At 40.9% G+C, this 14,753-nt stretch overlaps 2 protein-coding genes across 3 annotated transcripts in view; both read right to left on the bottom strand.

Annotated features, from left to right (window-relative positions):
• The window catches only part of tns1b (tensin 1b), a gene marked incomplete at its 5' end in the record, with an annotated part of 163,859 nt that extends 162,875 nt beyond the window's left edge, over positions 1-984 (bottom strand). Inside the window, 2 exon segments of the mRNA XM_084544673.1 lie at positions 864-969; positions 971-984. Coding sequence (XP_084400799.1) covers positions 864-969; positions 971-984 — 120 coding nt within the window.
• Positions 985-6,075: 5,091 nt separating this feature from the next.
• Positions 6,076-13,473, bottom strand: cyp27a1.1 (cytochrome P450, family 27, subfamily A, polypeptide 1.1). Of its 2 annotated transcripts, XM_084544379.1 has the most exons (9): positions 11,199-13,473; positions 10,489-10,670; positions 9,101-9,300; positions 8,652-8,849; positions 8,414-8,577; positions 7,909-8,075; positions 7,658-7,739; positions 7,353-7,553; positions 6,076-6,666 (listed from the first exon to the last, which is right to left on the bottom strand). In XM_084544379.1, the coding sequence occupies exons 1-9, from the start codon at positions 11,436-11,438 to the stop codon at positions 6,535-6,537; spliced, it is 1,566 nt and encodes a 521-aa protein (XP_084400505.1). In that variant the 5' UTR covers positions 11,439-13,473; the 3' UTR covers positions 6,076-6,534. The 2 variants fall into 2 exon arrangements, with proteins under 2 accessions (XP_084400505.1, XP_084400506.1); XM_084544380.1 differs by lacking the exon at positions 7,353-7,553 and having other exon boundaries at positions 11,199-13,472.
• Between the last annotated feature and the right edge of the window lie 1,280 nt (positions 13,474-14,753).

Here is a 14,753-nt window from a genome sequence, read left to right as displayed (position 1 = left end):
ACAAAATCTCCAATCAGAGGATCATTACAGCCAAAATTTGGCATCATGTCTGTTCTTGAAGATCAAACGGAGCCCACAACACAGAAAAAACAAAAAAAAAACACACAAAAAAAAAACGTTTTGATTTTCCTAGAGTGTTGGGTTGCACAGACTGATTAAAGCATTTGTTGAAATAAAAGCTACATGTAAGTTTAGAATTGATGCAGATGTTTATGAAAAAGCACACGTCACTGACCACGTTAGGACAGAAATGAGACCCTCAGGCTGCAGAGCACCATTGCATTTTACAACTTATACTGTGCATAATCCTAGAAACCCACCAGCAAAGGATAAGAGGAAGGAGGAAACAGTAAATAATTTCCATTACATCACCACAGGTAAATCTTTTGATCCATGCTTTTGTCGTAAACTGCAAGCATGACTGAACTTGGACTTTTTAGAGTTGCCCTTGGCTTTCATTAGGTGAATGGTTTACCCCATTCCCTCACAGAACCAGTGCGTGAATGGCTTCACTGCATGGCTTTATTGATGCTTTTTTTAAAACATGCACTGGCTCTATTCTGGCCTGTGTTAACTGACTGACTTATTATTGTCGTGAGGAGTTTCCCCTGACTTGAGTTAGTTAAGTGGAACCAAAGGTCGAAAATTCTTATCTGATGTGATACATAAAGATAGTCAGCTGGGTTCTAAGTCATGCATACAAATAAGTGTATGTGCAAGTAATCGAGTCCAATCTGCATTGAAAAACAACCGTTACAAACACGCAGCCCAAATCTGACAAACTCTTTTGCCAGATTTGACGCCTACACGCGTCTGCACGCATTTGCCACCCGCGCGTAAACTCCTGCGTTAACTTGTCTTACCTTTTTCAGGCTCCCTTTCTTCGTCTCCTCCTCATGTTGGTAAAGGGGCATTTGCAAAAAATCCTCTTCACAGCAGATGAAGCTCACCGTGCATCCCATCCGAGCACACGTCCAAACCCATTCACAACGCTCCCAGCACTAGGTTCTCTTCTTCCACGCCGCTGCTGTAGGTAGAGTCTTCATACCGGATAAACACGACACAGATTTGACATCACTGCGTTGTCAGTCGGTCCTTGGAATATAGATAGGCGTATATATATATTAAGGTTTGTGAAAGTTTAGCATTTGTTTACATGCGCAGATTGGTGCCACGCTCAGCTGAAGTGACTTCCCACTGCACATGCACTGTGGAGGACAAACAGGTAGCCTGCAGCCTTTAACAGAGAAGGTGTTGATCTCTCTCTCTCTCTCTCTCTCTCTCACACACACACACACACACACTTGCTCTCTCTCCCTCCCTCCCTCCCTCCTTCTCTCGCGCGCGCTCAGAACTAGAGGGCACTGAATGTTTAATGCTCTACACACATGCAACACAATCTGTGTTCTATTTTAATATGGCTCCCACAGACTAAAAGAAAAGAAGACGGTGTCTTGGATATCTTGCGTGTTTCCACTTCAGCTAGTGTGTCTGATAGCCCTAGCTATAAACCTGATAAATCTACAGGGATGTGTACTGGGCTCTCCGATGACCTCCAGTTCCAGCTGCTTCTCCAAACATTTAAGTGACGGTGTGTCAGTGTGCAGGGGTCCCCGTGGAACGTCAATTGCACTGGGGAAGTTCAATGTTGTTGTTTTTTTGTTTGTTTGTTTTGTTTTGTTTTGTTTCTGTGGGTGTGCGTGTGTGTGGGTGTGGGTGTGTGTTAGACTTAGATAAACTTTATTGATCCACTAGGGAAATTGTTTGGTCACAGTAGCTTAGTTACACATAAAAACACTCTTTAGAACCACAAGTAAAAGAAAGATTAAATAAAATATAATAAATCTAGTAAAATAAAATAAAAATAGTATAGGCAAAAATGTACAGAATTAGCATATGAACAAATGTACAGGAAACAACAAGGCCTCCCCCTGCTGGGATACTGAGGAGCTAACCGTTTTCTACAGGGCTGTTTCATTGGCACAGTTGCATTTAAAGACACTTACAAAGGTGTATCCATATTATAGTAGTAGCAGTAGTAGTAGAAGAAGTACTTAATGTTTGATTTTGTTGTGTACTACTTTATTTAGTACAGTACTGTAACACACGCAGACAACTGCATGATGCTCTAATAGACCTTTTTCCAAAAGACATGAAATGAAGTAGTAGCAGGTAAAACAGCCAGAGCTATTGATATCACTGATATAACTACATGCCATTGGTTACAATATTTTTTTCTCATATAACTTTAATAAAGGCATTCTCTGGGGCTCAGGGTGCTCTTGGTCTTACTTTCATGAAAGGTTCTTGAAATCTTCTGGATTGACCTTCATGTATATAAGTCATGCTTGGCCATCAATTCTCTTATTCAGTTTGGAGTGGTTTGGATTATTGGATGACTGCTGTAGGCAAGTAGGGAGAAGGCAAGAAACACAAAATTAATTAATTAGCCTGTATTGTCATTGCATATAGGGTACAAATGCAATCATAAACAATCCCATTCACAACACAGACTAAGACCATACATATCACATATATTCAATTCAATTCAATTCAATTTTATTTATATAGCGTCAATAACAATACAAATCGTCTCAAGACGCTTTACAAAAACCCGGCCTGAAACCCCCAGAGCAAGCCTGAAGGCGACGGTGGCAAGGAAAAACTCCCTTTTAACAGGAAGAAACCTCGAGCAGAACCCAGCTCATATGGAGGGACCCATCTGCCTAAGGCCAGCCAGGTAGAGACAGTAAAAGAGAGAAGAGAACAGCAAGATAAACATACATCTGTCATAGATACACATATCTGACTAAAGCGTACATGTGGAATCTTATGATACAAACTGATGATGTTACATGACAGTTTGAAAATGTAAGAGGAATCATAGGCAGGTTCGAGAATTGTTCATTCAGGTAGGAGTGGATAACTTCAGGATTCCATGAAGACTGGGCAGGTTGATGAGACCACGACAACAGATGTAGTATGGAGCTCCACAGGAAACGCACAACTCCAGGCCAGAGATACTCACAAGAAGAGGGGGGACGAGGGGGGAAGAGAGGGGGGGGGGGGGGACACACACACACACAGCAGTAAACATTCTACATAGTAATAGCACAGAATTGCATGACTAGTAGTAGATAGGAAATTAGAGGGCAAGAGCTCTGTGCCAGAGAAAAGAAAGTGGAGGATGCGAGAGAGGAGAGAGAAGAAAGAAGGAGGACATGTGTTTGGTGCATCGTCCCCCAGCAGCCTAGGCCTATAGCAGCATAACTAAGGGATGGGATATTGCACATAATTGTAAATATTAGAATAGAATAGAATAGAATAGAATAGAATAGAATAGAATTTATTGCCATTTGCACAGGAACAGGTACAGAAGGTACAGGTAAAATGGAATTCTTGTGCCAAATTCCCCGAGTTAGCTTTTTTATAAAGAAACAAAAAACAAAGGCAAATTTTTTAAGTAGCAGCAGAGAAGGAGAAATAAATATACACACATTGTAAAAATATAAAAATACACAGTAGGTTACACTCATAGAGAGAGGGGGTGGGTTGAGGTAGTTGAGAGAGACAGTCCAATCTGTGAGGTGTGTGATCCAGCATGTCTAAGGTTTTAAAGAAAAAAAAAGAAAATAAACAGGATGGTTGTGTCATTTGTATATTTGATGCATTGTTATTGTTAGTGGAGACACAGTGTACAGCACGTAGAGTTTGGGGCTGAGTCAGCAGCCCTGGAGTGTTCCTGTGCTGACTGAGAGCTCAGCAGAGACTTTGTAGGGTGACCACTGTGTCTGTTCATGGACTGACGAATCAGATTGTTGAGGCACATCATCACGACTGATGTGAGTGCAACTGGCCTAAAGTTATTCATTGTGGATGCATTTGAGTGTTTTGGCATCGGTACTATAACAGAAGTCTTGAAGTATCATGGAACTGTCTCCTGTATGAGAGAGAAGTTGAAGATGTCTGTGTAAACCCCTACCAGCTGTTCAAGCACAGGCCTTCAGGATTCTAGGTGACACTCCATCAGGCCCTGCAGCCTTGCGGGGGTTCACCTGCCTCAGAGCTTTCATGACCTGTGTCTGTGTCACGTGAGCCCCCCCCCCCCCCCCCCCCCCCCCCCTTACAGTAGGATTTATTGGGGGTATCTCTTCTGCTTGTCGAATATGTGTTTTATTGTCACAAAGTGTGTTTTTTAAGGGTTGAAAGACCTCTTGACCTGTATCGCCTCCCAAACGTCAGGATGTCAAACTGGCGGTGGCTGGGATGAGAAGAGTCCTTCACAATGCTTTTTTGCTCTTGAGAGGTAGTGGGCATCTGAAATGTCATGTAGTGAGGGCCGAGGGTAACCAATAATTCTCTGTGTCGATGACTAGTTGTAGTGCTCTCGGATTAGCCGCGGAGCAGCCTACATACCACAGTGTGAAGCAGTATGTTAATATGCTCTGTATGGCAGAGCAGTATAAGGCCACCAGCAGCTTACTGCTCAAGTTGTTTTGATCAGGATGGTAAGGAAGTGCAGCTGCTGCTGTTCACAACGCAGTGGTGTTAATTGACCAGGAGAGGTTGTCAGATATTTGGGTTCTCAGAAACTTGAAGCTGTGAACCCTTTCCACACAGTCTCCTTAACCCTTAACCTTGGACAAAACTTACCTGTTAACTGAAAACTACTACAGGAGACTTTCATTCATTCATTTTCTATACCTGCTTGTTCCTGTTAAGGGTTGCGGGGTCTGCTGGAGCCTATCCTAGCTGTCATCGGGCGAGAGGCAGGGGTACACCCTGGACAGGTCGCCACTCTATTGCAGGGCTAACTTAGGGTGTATTCACACCTGCCTTGTTTAGTTCGATTAAAACGAACTCAAGTTCGTTTCCTTGCTTGGTTCGGACCTTTTTGACTGGTGTGAATACAATCACTCGAACTCTGGTGCGGACCAAACAAGCGGACCGAGACCCAGCTGAGGAGGTGGTCTCGGAGCGGTTCCTACCGAACCCTGGTGCGGTTCCTTTATGGTGTGAAAGCAGCCCGACCTCGATCCGACCCAAGTTGCAAAAATCTACCTTTTTGGATTTGACGAGCTCCCGTAGTTTCCCGTAGTTTTCGCGCATTATGGGAAATGTAGGATAGCCCAGTGACACACACAACAGAGAGAGACACGTGAAGCAAACAAACGCAGGTAGGTTAGGTAGAGATGAGCCGTTGCAAAATAACGAGCATGATATGGTTAAACTCATGTTGCATCAAACGGTCTTGACGCTCGAGCACAAGCTGTAAGTTTATAAACCATATTGCTAGCATAATAACAAGTAGACCTACAGTACGCAAAGTCTCCATTGTAGCCTATTTACGTGGGACATTTGGCTTCCTTCTTTACCCCGCCTATACGTTTACCAGCCAATGGCTGAACGACCTTAGCACATGTGTTTTTGTTTATAAATTCTGGTCCGGTTGCAATTAATCACAGTGTGAAAGCGAACCGCACTAAAAAAAAAAAAAGAAAAAAAAAATTGGTCCGGACCAAAGCAAGTGAACTAACGGACCTTCCTGGTGTGAATACGCCCATAGAGAGACAGACAACCATTCACACTCACACTCACACCTATAGCCAATTTACAATCACCAATTAACCTAATGAGCATGTCTTTGGATGGTGGGAGGAAGAGAGAACCCACGCAGACACAGGGAGAACATGCAAACTCCACACAGAAAGGCCCAGTCGGCCCATGGATTCGAACCCGGGACCTTCTCGCTGTGAGGAGACTTTCTTCAAGTCTCAGAAGCAGAGGCACGTTTGATGGATTGGATGTAAGAAATGCTTTTTGTTTAATATACAATCACACTTATCAAAGTCTTCAATATTTTCTTTAAAATCTTGGACCTTGGTCACATTCCAATAAAGTCTTGTATGTCACATGTCCACAATTTAAATAAAAGAACAAATCTAAAGCGAGGGAGGGATTTGGTTTCCAGCAAACAACATTCCCTGCAAGTTCTATTTGCTGAAGGAAGCGTTCTTCATTCAAGTCTGTGGAAGAATAATTTCTTTTTGTAGAATTTAGAGTTTCACAGATTACAATTTATTATTTACAAAATATTGCTCTTGGATCCTTAAAGCTCAGATGTCAAGCTGCCCTCAGCTTATTTAACTTCTGAGGCAATATGCTTCATGTTCCTCTCACAGTTGTAATGGTAAAATATATATATGTATATATATATGTATATACACACATATATATATGTGTGTGTGTGTGTATATATATATATATATATATATATATATATATATATACACATACATATAGCATTATAGAAGTGGTTCATGCATGGCTTGAAAATATTGAATGACAAGTCTTTATGTAGAATAATGATTTCCCCTAATGATTACTTCTTACTATATGTCAAAGCTTAAACACATGAACTTTATATTTACATTTGCAATCGTATAAGAATGGTTTCCAATGTCTTCCTCACATCAGGAATTCTTAGACACTCCTTTCGTTCAGATCTAACATCTGCATTTCAATACATTCTGCTTAATTCATAGTTTTACATCTTCTGTCCACAAAGTGCAGGTTGAGTTGTTGGTCTGGTACAAGAACGGTGCGGTTGAGGCCTTTCAGCTCTCCCATTGTGGGGTCTGGTTTGACTTCAAACTGCCTGATAAGCTGAAATAAAGTGAAATGTGGAGTTACTTTATTGTACAAAAGGAGACTATGCCAACACACTGACTTCCTAAATTTTGCACTCATTACAGAAAAACATGTTACACAATCATTTTAACATGTTTGCATTTACTTTGTGTACTGTGAAAGATGTGTTGTATTATAAGACAATGTAGAACTGCAGTGTCTTTTTGAGAGCTTTTGAGCATCTTTTAGATGACTGTTTTGTTTTTGGAAAAAATATTATTATTGCTATATTGGAGTTAAATTTGTCAGGTAAATAAAAAGGCACAACTTTATAACAGCTACACTGTTTGCTCTAATAGTTGATTTTTATTGTAGTAATAAGTCATGTTATTGTTCTGCTGCCCCCAAGTGGCCAAGAATCAATCAATTTTCAGATTGAGCCACCTACCTTCGTGCATATTGTACAACTTTTAAATCATGCCTTCTGTCTAAAGAAAACCTGAACAAAATTATACAACAGTTACTGATTGCTTGAAAAACCTGAAAGACTTTTTGAGTCGTTTTGAGTCCTCCTGGAACACAAATCTCAGATCTCAGATTTGTGTGACCCTTTCATCCCCCCGCCCCCACACACACACACACACACACACACACACTCCCAACGTCAATGGCAACTGCATATTCAGATGTAGCACAGGGTCATTTCCTCACCCATCACTTACATGAAACAAAACCAAATACATCTCAAGCTCGGCAATCCGCCGACCGACACAGCCTCTTACTCCAAAGCCAAACGGGATGGAACCAAAAGGGTTTGGCCTCTCACGGCCGTCCCTGAGCCATCTCTCTGGCTTAAATGAAAAGGGCTCTGGGAATGTGTCCTCATCATGACTGATGGCATAGTGACAAAATAAGAAAGCGGTCTGGAGAAACAACAGTCAAAAGAGGAAATGCTGAAACTCTGGTCTAACTTGAAACACTAATGTAAGTGTACTTGATGTGTTGAAAATCAAGGAAACAAACCCACTTTCTTTGGGAACTGATATCCACCAACAGCAACACTCTTCTCTGTTATGACCCTTGCATTCAGAGGAACCACAGGATGCATCCTGTGAAACAACAATGATTGCCTCATGCAGGAGAATGTAAACACACAATATGTGAAATTTTACAATACAGGTAAATGAGTGGACTCTAGATCACCTTTCCTGAAATTTTTAAATCATGGCTTCAGTGGAAGCTCAACCCCAACCATATAGCATTTCCAACCAGACTCACCTGAGTGTTTCTTTGATGACAGCTCTTAAATACGGCATTTTAGTGACCTCTGCAGCTGTAGGGATCTGGTCTTCTGGTAGGGATGTAGACACTTCTTTGTAAAGTCTGTCCTGGATTTCAGGGTGCTTGGACAGCTGGTACAAAGCCCATGTGAGGGTATTGGAGGTCTTGACAGGGAAGAAACATCAAAAAGTAAACAGGCAGAGAAATGCATACATTCAGTGTATGTTTTACATACTGTATACGTAGACCAAGAATGATGAATTTGAGTAGCACACCAGCTCATATTTTCAGATTTCTCATTGATGATTACACATTAATATAATACATCTTTTAATAAATCAGATATAGCATGAGATATGTTCAGAATGAGTCACAGGTAAGATGGCTAGGTTTTTGGAGGGGCGTTACTTCAAGCCTTAAGGTAAAATTGTATCCAGTGGAGTGGGTTGGTTGTAGTTCATATTTGTAGTCTTTGGTAAGTATTAGTAAGTAATTAATTTACCGTGTCTACTCCAGCTAGAAGAAGCTCGGTGATGCTGCCATACACATCTTTAGCGCTCATTTGAGTGTTTGCGAGTAGGTATGTTAGGTACTCGCCCTCTACATCCTGGTTGTTGTCCACACGTCGCTGAATGACCTCCATCTTTTTGTCAATCAAATCCTTTGCTAGGATAAGTGCAGAGAAGTAAATTATATTTAGAACTCACAAACTTAATCACTCTAAGGTTGAGGTCTCTCACCAAAGTTGAAGATGCCCTCCCAGCCGGCGATGTACCGTCTCCAGTAAGGCAGCAGGTTGCGGCTCCACTTGGGACTTATCATCACCGGCATGCTGTTGGAGAACATCTGGGCTATGGCATCGATGAAATCTTGAGTGCCAGCAGGGATTTCCTTTTCCAGACACCCAAGCCTCGTCTCAAACAATATGGACGCAATACCTGTGTGGCAAAGGTGTAGGATTAGGATAAGAAATGATGAATAACCATTTGCAAAAGTGTTAAGTTTGTGTTTAGGTTGAAATCAGACCAGAGCAGCTGAAATGTACTTGATATTTGAATTTTGATATCTCATTTGCTGACAAATGTTTTAGTTGATTTAAATGACTTAAAACTTCATTTTAATGAGTGTAGAAGATTTAAATAAACTTACACACTTGATTCATTGTTCAACAATAGCAATAAGTGTGTACCTTCTAGTGAAAAGAGATAAAGCTCATTAGCCAAGTTGGTGACAAAGTCTCCTGTAGGGCTGCACTGGCGCAGATGGGTGATCTTTCTGGTGAAGTCTGCTACCACATCATTGATTATCCCACCATACTGGTAAGAGTCCTTTGGGTGGAGCATGCGCTTGTTCAGCACTGCCCTCAAGTTGTACCACTTCTCCCCCTCCCTAGGAACAGAAAGAGCATTGCAGCGAGGTGAATGATTTAGGTTTGCAAAAATGGGAGATCAGTGTATGACCAATGTAATGACAAAACTATTGAGAGTTTTATTCAGTGACGAAATAACAAAGACTTTGTAACACGATACATGATACACAACAGGCCCAAATTCCTTCAGAATGTTTTCTTTTGATGACTCTGGTAACTATTGTTTTTTTATTCTTTCAGGAAATTCTTGAAGGTCAACATAGAAGGACCAACCCGCCTGAGCATGGGGGGAAAGTGAGCTAAATAATACAATTAACATGTCCCAGAATGCCAGGACCCTGAAACCTGAGCAGGTAAATGGAATTATATTATATAGTAGATATCATCAGTTTAACCATTTATACCTGTGTTTTTCATAGTGTGAAAGTCATATTGTAAATTCCATTCCTCATTTCCCCCATACTGGTTTCTTGAGTTTTTTATGTAACAGATAAAGATCCTGATCCTGCTCTGGAATCAGTTGTTAGTAGTTTTGATTTCCATGTAATTCACATAAAGAAATATTCAGTCTAACAATGATGTGAAGTTGTGTGGGCTCCTCTTTGCTTAGAATAATAATTTGACTTCTGCTATTGCAATGCGGTTTAGTAAACAATACTGGAACAGCCATATTTATAACAAGTGATCAATGGCTGCAAGTTGATTTCATGAGTCGATTAAATGTACATTGTTCCATAAACTGCTTCAGTGAAAGTACACAACTGAAAGACTTAAACTTTCTGTATAAAGAAATTAACATGGTCAATGACACTGATCTTAAAATAATAACTAAATTGTAGACCTATAGACACAGTACAGAATTAGAAAGATTTCTTCTGTTTCTTGTGTATTCAAGTTTACATGAAAGTTTTTAAGTTTTTGATTTGGGTTCTGACTTTATGTAAGTCACTGAGTGGGCTCCACATAAATAATTTACATCTTCAAAAAATACTTTTTGTATTATATACAAAAAAGGCATTGTTCCAGTCTCTTTCATACCAGCAGGTCAGATTCAATCCATCCCACTCACATGACCGAATTTTCTTCCAGGAAAGTGCTTATGCAAGTATTACAGCGCAAGTTTTACATGGATTAAGTTTTTTTTTAGATGTGTGTCAGAGGTAAATGGAGAAGTGTTGTACACATCAGACAGTATTTGGTGGTCTTACTCTGTAAAAGGCCCATAGCCGAATTCTTTCATATCCCGATACTCTTTCCACAGGGACATGTCTCCTCGGCAAGGAAACTTCTCATCCTTCCTTATGACTTCCTCCAACAGTTTTGGGGTGTTCACAGAGACTGACTTTAGTCCGTCTCTGTAAATGGGCCCATATCGCTGCTTCTCGTAGATCTGACGGTAGACGAAGTGAATATGAGATAGAGAGATAGAGTTAAAAATAAGTTATGTCTGAGGAAATACGAACAAACAAACTCATTAAAATTGCATTCCTCATTTCCCCCATACTGGTTTCTTGAGTTTTTTATGTAACAGATAAAGATCTTGTCTGATCCTGCTCTGAAATCAGTTGTTTCAGTTTCCATTTTGATTTCCATGTAATGCACACAAAGAAATATTCAGTCTAACAATGATGTGAAGTTGTGTGCTTCTCAACTGCTTCTCAGTTGAGCAACTTACTGTTTTTCCCCTAACAAGATCCTGGCATTTTCTGCCACCCAGATAAATTAGCAGACGTGCCTATAGGTTGGCTCAGCCAAAGGTGCAGTTATATTTATAGTCGAGGATTTAAGGAATACATTGTATAATAAACATGCAGTATTTTTGAATGAAGACTGAAACAAGCATGCACCATTGTGGCATAGAGCTGCTCACTACGTATATCTGTGACATCCAGATATCTTACATTGTATCCTGACGTACCTGTAGTTCATGCATACGGCTGTAGAAGCCCTGAAACACCAGTCTGTAAAGCAGCTCCAAGAAAGTGACATGAGGGAGGTCATCCACGGTCCGAGGCTTGTCCTGGATAGCAGAGAGGTCTTCTGGGGCCGAGGAGGCCTTTCCTATCCTCCTTGAGCAGACCAGGGCCACAGCAACAGGGCAAGGCTGCAGCCAGCTGCCATTCCATGGGATCACTTTCCGAGACAGCCATGTAGCCATGATAAGAGTAGTGTAGAAAACACAGGTTCCGATTACATCCAAGAGACTAGCAGAGCAGGGAGGAGCCACAGAATGTTCCACAGAGTGTTTAACCCTTCCAGCTCATCTGGACAAAGACAATGAACCGTTCTACCCATATACAGTATCTATACTGCAATAAAACTATAAAAGATACTGAATGCATCTGGTCTCTCATCAGAATATACAGTCCCTGACAAAAGTCTTGTCACTTATCCATTTTGTAGAAACAACAGTTTATAACCTGACTCTTAATTAATCCATTGGTTTTAGAAATGGCTCATATGAAAGCTAAAACCCTCCCAAATTATGTTTGATATACTAAAATAAATTTGCTTCACTGAAGAAAGATTGATCATTTAATGAACACAGAAAGGTCAGATTTTGGCAAGACAAAAGTCTTGTCGCTTGGGTACAAGTTGACCCTAAGTGCCCCTCAAATATATGTATTATCAATTTGTTTTACAAGCAATGGCTAATTACAATCCCAACAGCTTTTGAAATAATGTTTTGGTGCCAAACAAAACTGCTGAAAAGCATTCTAACGTTCACAGCTTGGTAAAGCCCACTGAGTCAGTTTTTGCAAAGACAAAAGTCTTGTCGATTGTCATATGATGCACCCAATCCTAGATTACAGCCTCAAAGAATAAGAAAAAGATTTGAAGAGACTGGAGATGTTTTTGACAAGCCCAGGTCCGGCAGACCCCGCAAGACAACTGCTCGGGAGGACCGTTTGTTGGCTCGAAAATCCAAGGCCAGCCCCTTTTCCACTGCAGCAGAGCTCCACCAGGCCTTGTCACCTCAAGTCCCCGTGTCAACCAGAACAGTTTGTAGAATTCTGTCTCGAAATGGCCCAGAAACCAGCACTAAACAAAAGGCAATTAAAAAAACGTGTGGCATTTGCCAAGGCCCACAGCCTGCTAAAAGGATGGACGCTGGAAAAGTGGCAGAAGGTGGATTTCTCAGATGAATCTTCGGTTGAATTACATCACAGCCGCCGCAAATATTGCAGGAGACCTACTGGAGCTCACATGGATCCGAGATTCACCCAGAAAACAGTTAAATTTGGTGGCGGAAAAATCATGGTCTGGGGTTACATCCAGTATGGGGGTGTGCGAGAGATTTGCAGGGTGGAAGGCAATATCAATAGCGTAAAATATCAAGAAGTATTAGCTACCTCTTACATTCCCAACCATAAAAGGGGTCAAATTTTGCAGCAGGATGGTGCTCCATCGCATACTTCCATCTCTACATCAAAGTTCCTCAAGGCGAAGAAGATCAAGGTGCTCCAGGACTGGCCAGCCCAGTCACCAGACATGAACATCATTGAGCATGTCTGGGGAAGAATGAAAGAGGAAGCATGGAAGACGAAACCAAAGCATCTTGATGAACTCTGGGAGGCATGTAAGACTGCTTTCTTTGCTATTCCTGATGACTTCATCAATAAATTGTATGAATCATTGTCGAACCGCATGGATGCAGTCCTTCAAGCTCATGGAAGTCATACAAGATATTAAATATGGATCTCACAGCACCAGTACTTCATTCACTGATGTTATGCATCATATTTTTGTATTTGAAGTAAATGATTTGTTCAATTTTCACATTACTTTCTGTAGGCGACAAAACTTTTGTCTTGCCAAAATCTGACCTTTCTGTGTTCATTAAATGATCAATCTTTCTTCAGTGAAGCAAATTTATTTTAGCATATCAAACATAATTTGGGAGGGTTTTAGCTTTCATATGAGCCATTTCTAAAACCAATGGATTAATTAAAAGTCAGGTTATAAACTGTTGTTTCTACAAAATGGATAAGTGACAAGACTTTTGTCAGGGACTGTATCTCAGTAGTGAAGGAAGCTGAAGACTTAAGTTTCCACAACATTTTTGATTCAATTACACGTGTGCCACATGAGGTCAAGGCTTCCAGATTTGATTTACTCTAATTTGCATTTCTATCTCCTACAAGCCTGCTAGGGAGAATTAAGAGTAAACCTTTTTGACCATGTCGTTTTAGTAGTCACTGGTGAGCTCCTCTTTCAAAAACTGCAAGAGTGACACAGTGTCACCTTTAGCATAACATTGACAAATCTGAGGCATACAAATGGAAGACTTCTCTGTCTGACATGGAAAACCATCTAACTTACACTTACAGCACGCATTGGAGAGGACCAATTTAAGACCACCTTTGTTAATGTTAATATTGTGCAAGCCCACAGACCCCATGTGTCCTCTGCTACAATGATGGATTAGTCATATGGAACTTGAAGAAGTAAACTTTGAAGAGACATTGGAATTGATACGTCTGGGGCAATTCCAACCATATGTTAATCTCCCCTGCCTCTGCTCCCCTGCCGATCAGAGTTTCCTGATCAAACTCCTTTGCCTACCCTCCTCGTCTCCTCTCCCCTGCTGATCAGAGCCTTGATCATACTACCTGAGTGTCACTCCTTTGCCTCTTGGTCCTTTTGTTTTGACCACGTCAGGGAGCCACCCCTGCCCCCTACTGAGTTCACCCTCCTGTGTAAAGTTGCCCTCGGCTGACCAATATACATCCACTATACGATCTAATCAGGAACTGTCTGCAACCACACCCAGGGACAGGGTATATCTGTGCTCTGGCCCTGCATTCAGGGTCAGTCTCTGGTCTCAGATCCACTCTGTGTCGGTAGGCTCACCATGACCTGGAACTCCAATAAAACTCCACCACTTCAGCAAACACACACACACACTAACCTGGGACCCTGATCCCCACACCACCACCACCACCACCCCACGGACTTATACTTCATCTGAGAGACCAATATTGTATATACTGTATTATATATATCATACCCTTTGCACCTGCCCAACTCAGGGTCGCACCAGCCACTTTATTGTAGCACATTCTATTTTTATTGTAGCTCATTCTATTTTTATTTTATTCTATTTTTAGGTATGTATGCGTGTAGTATATATGTGTATATGTATATGGGTGTGTATATGTATGTATATATACATATATCTTATATTTTTACATTTCATATTTGTACATTTTCTGTTTAAGTTGCTGCACCGTAGGAACTTTGAGGAAAGAAATGTCAATCCTGTTATGTGTTGCACATGTCAGAACTGACAATAAAGCTGACTTTGACTTTGACTTTGAAACTTGGAACTAAGACTTGGATTGTTTTTTCCTTCAACAAACTACACTAAACAACATTCTTTGAAACGGAATTCTGTTCAGCTTTCATATTACGTAACTGTATTGTAATTTATTTTTTGTAATCATTTTATAACTTTGTTATGGTGAAGTGA

The sequence above is a fragment of the Chelon labrosus genome (genome assembly GCF_963514085.1).
Source record: "Chelon labrosus genome assembly, chromosome: 5".
Classification (NCBI taxonomy): Eukaryota; Metazoa; Chordata; class Actinopteri; order Mugiliformes; family Mugilidae; genus Chelon; species Chelon labrosus.
Note: the sequence above shows the minus strand (reverse complement) of the source record. Positions and strands in the feature narration are given on the sequence as shown.

Excerpts from the sequence above, each read along its gene's own strand:
- cyp27a1.1 (XM_084544379.1), bottom strand. The coding sequence starts at position 11,438 with ATGGCTACATGGCTGTCTCGGAAAGTGATCCCATGGAATGGCAGCTGG. Across the intron at positions 7,740-7,908 it reads GTCATCAAAGAAACACTCAG|GATGCATCCTGTGGTTCCTC; the intron begins GTGAGTCTGGTT and ends GTTGTTTCACAG. Across the intron at positions 7,554-7,657 it reads GATATCAGTTCCCAAAGAAA|ACCGCTTTCTTATTTTGTCA; the intron begins GTGGGTTTGTTT and ends TTGTTTCTCCAG.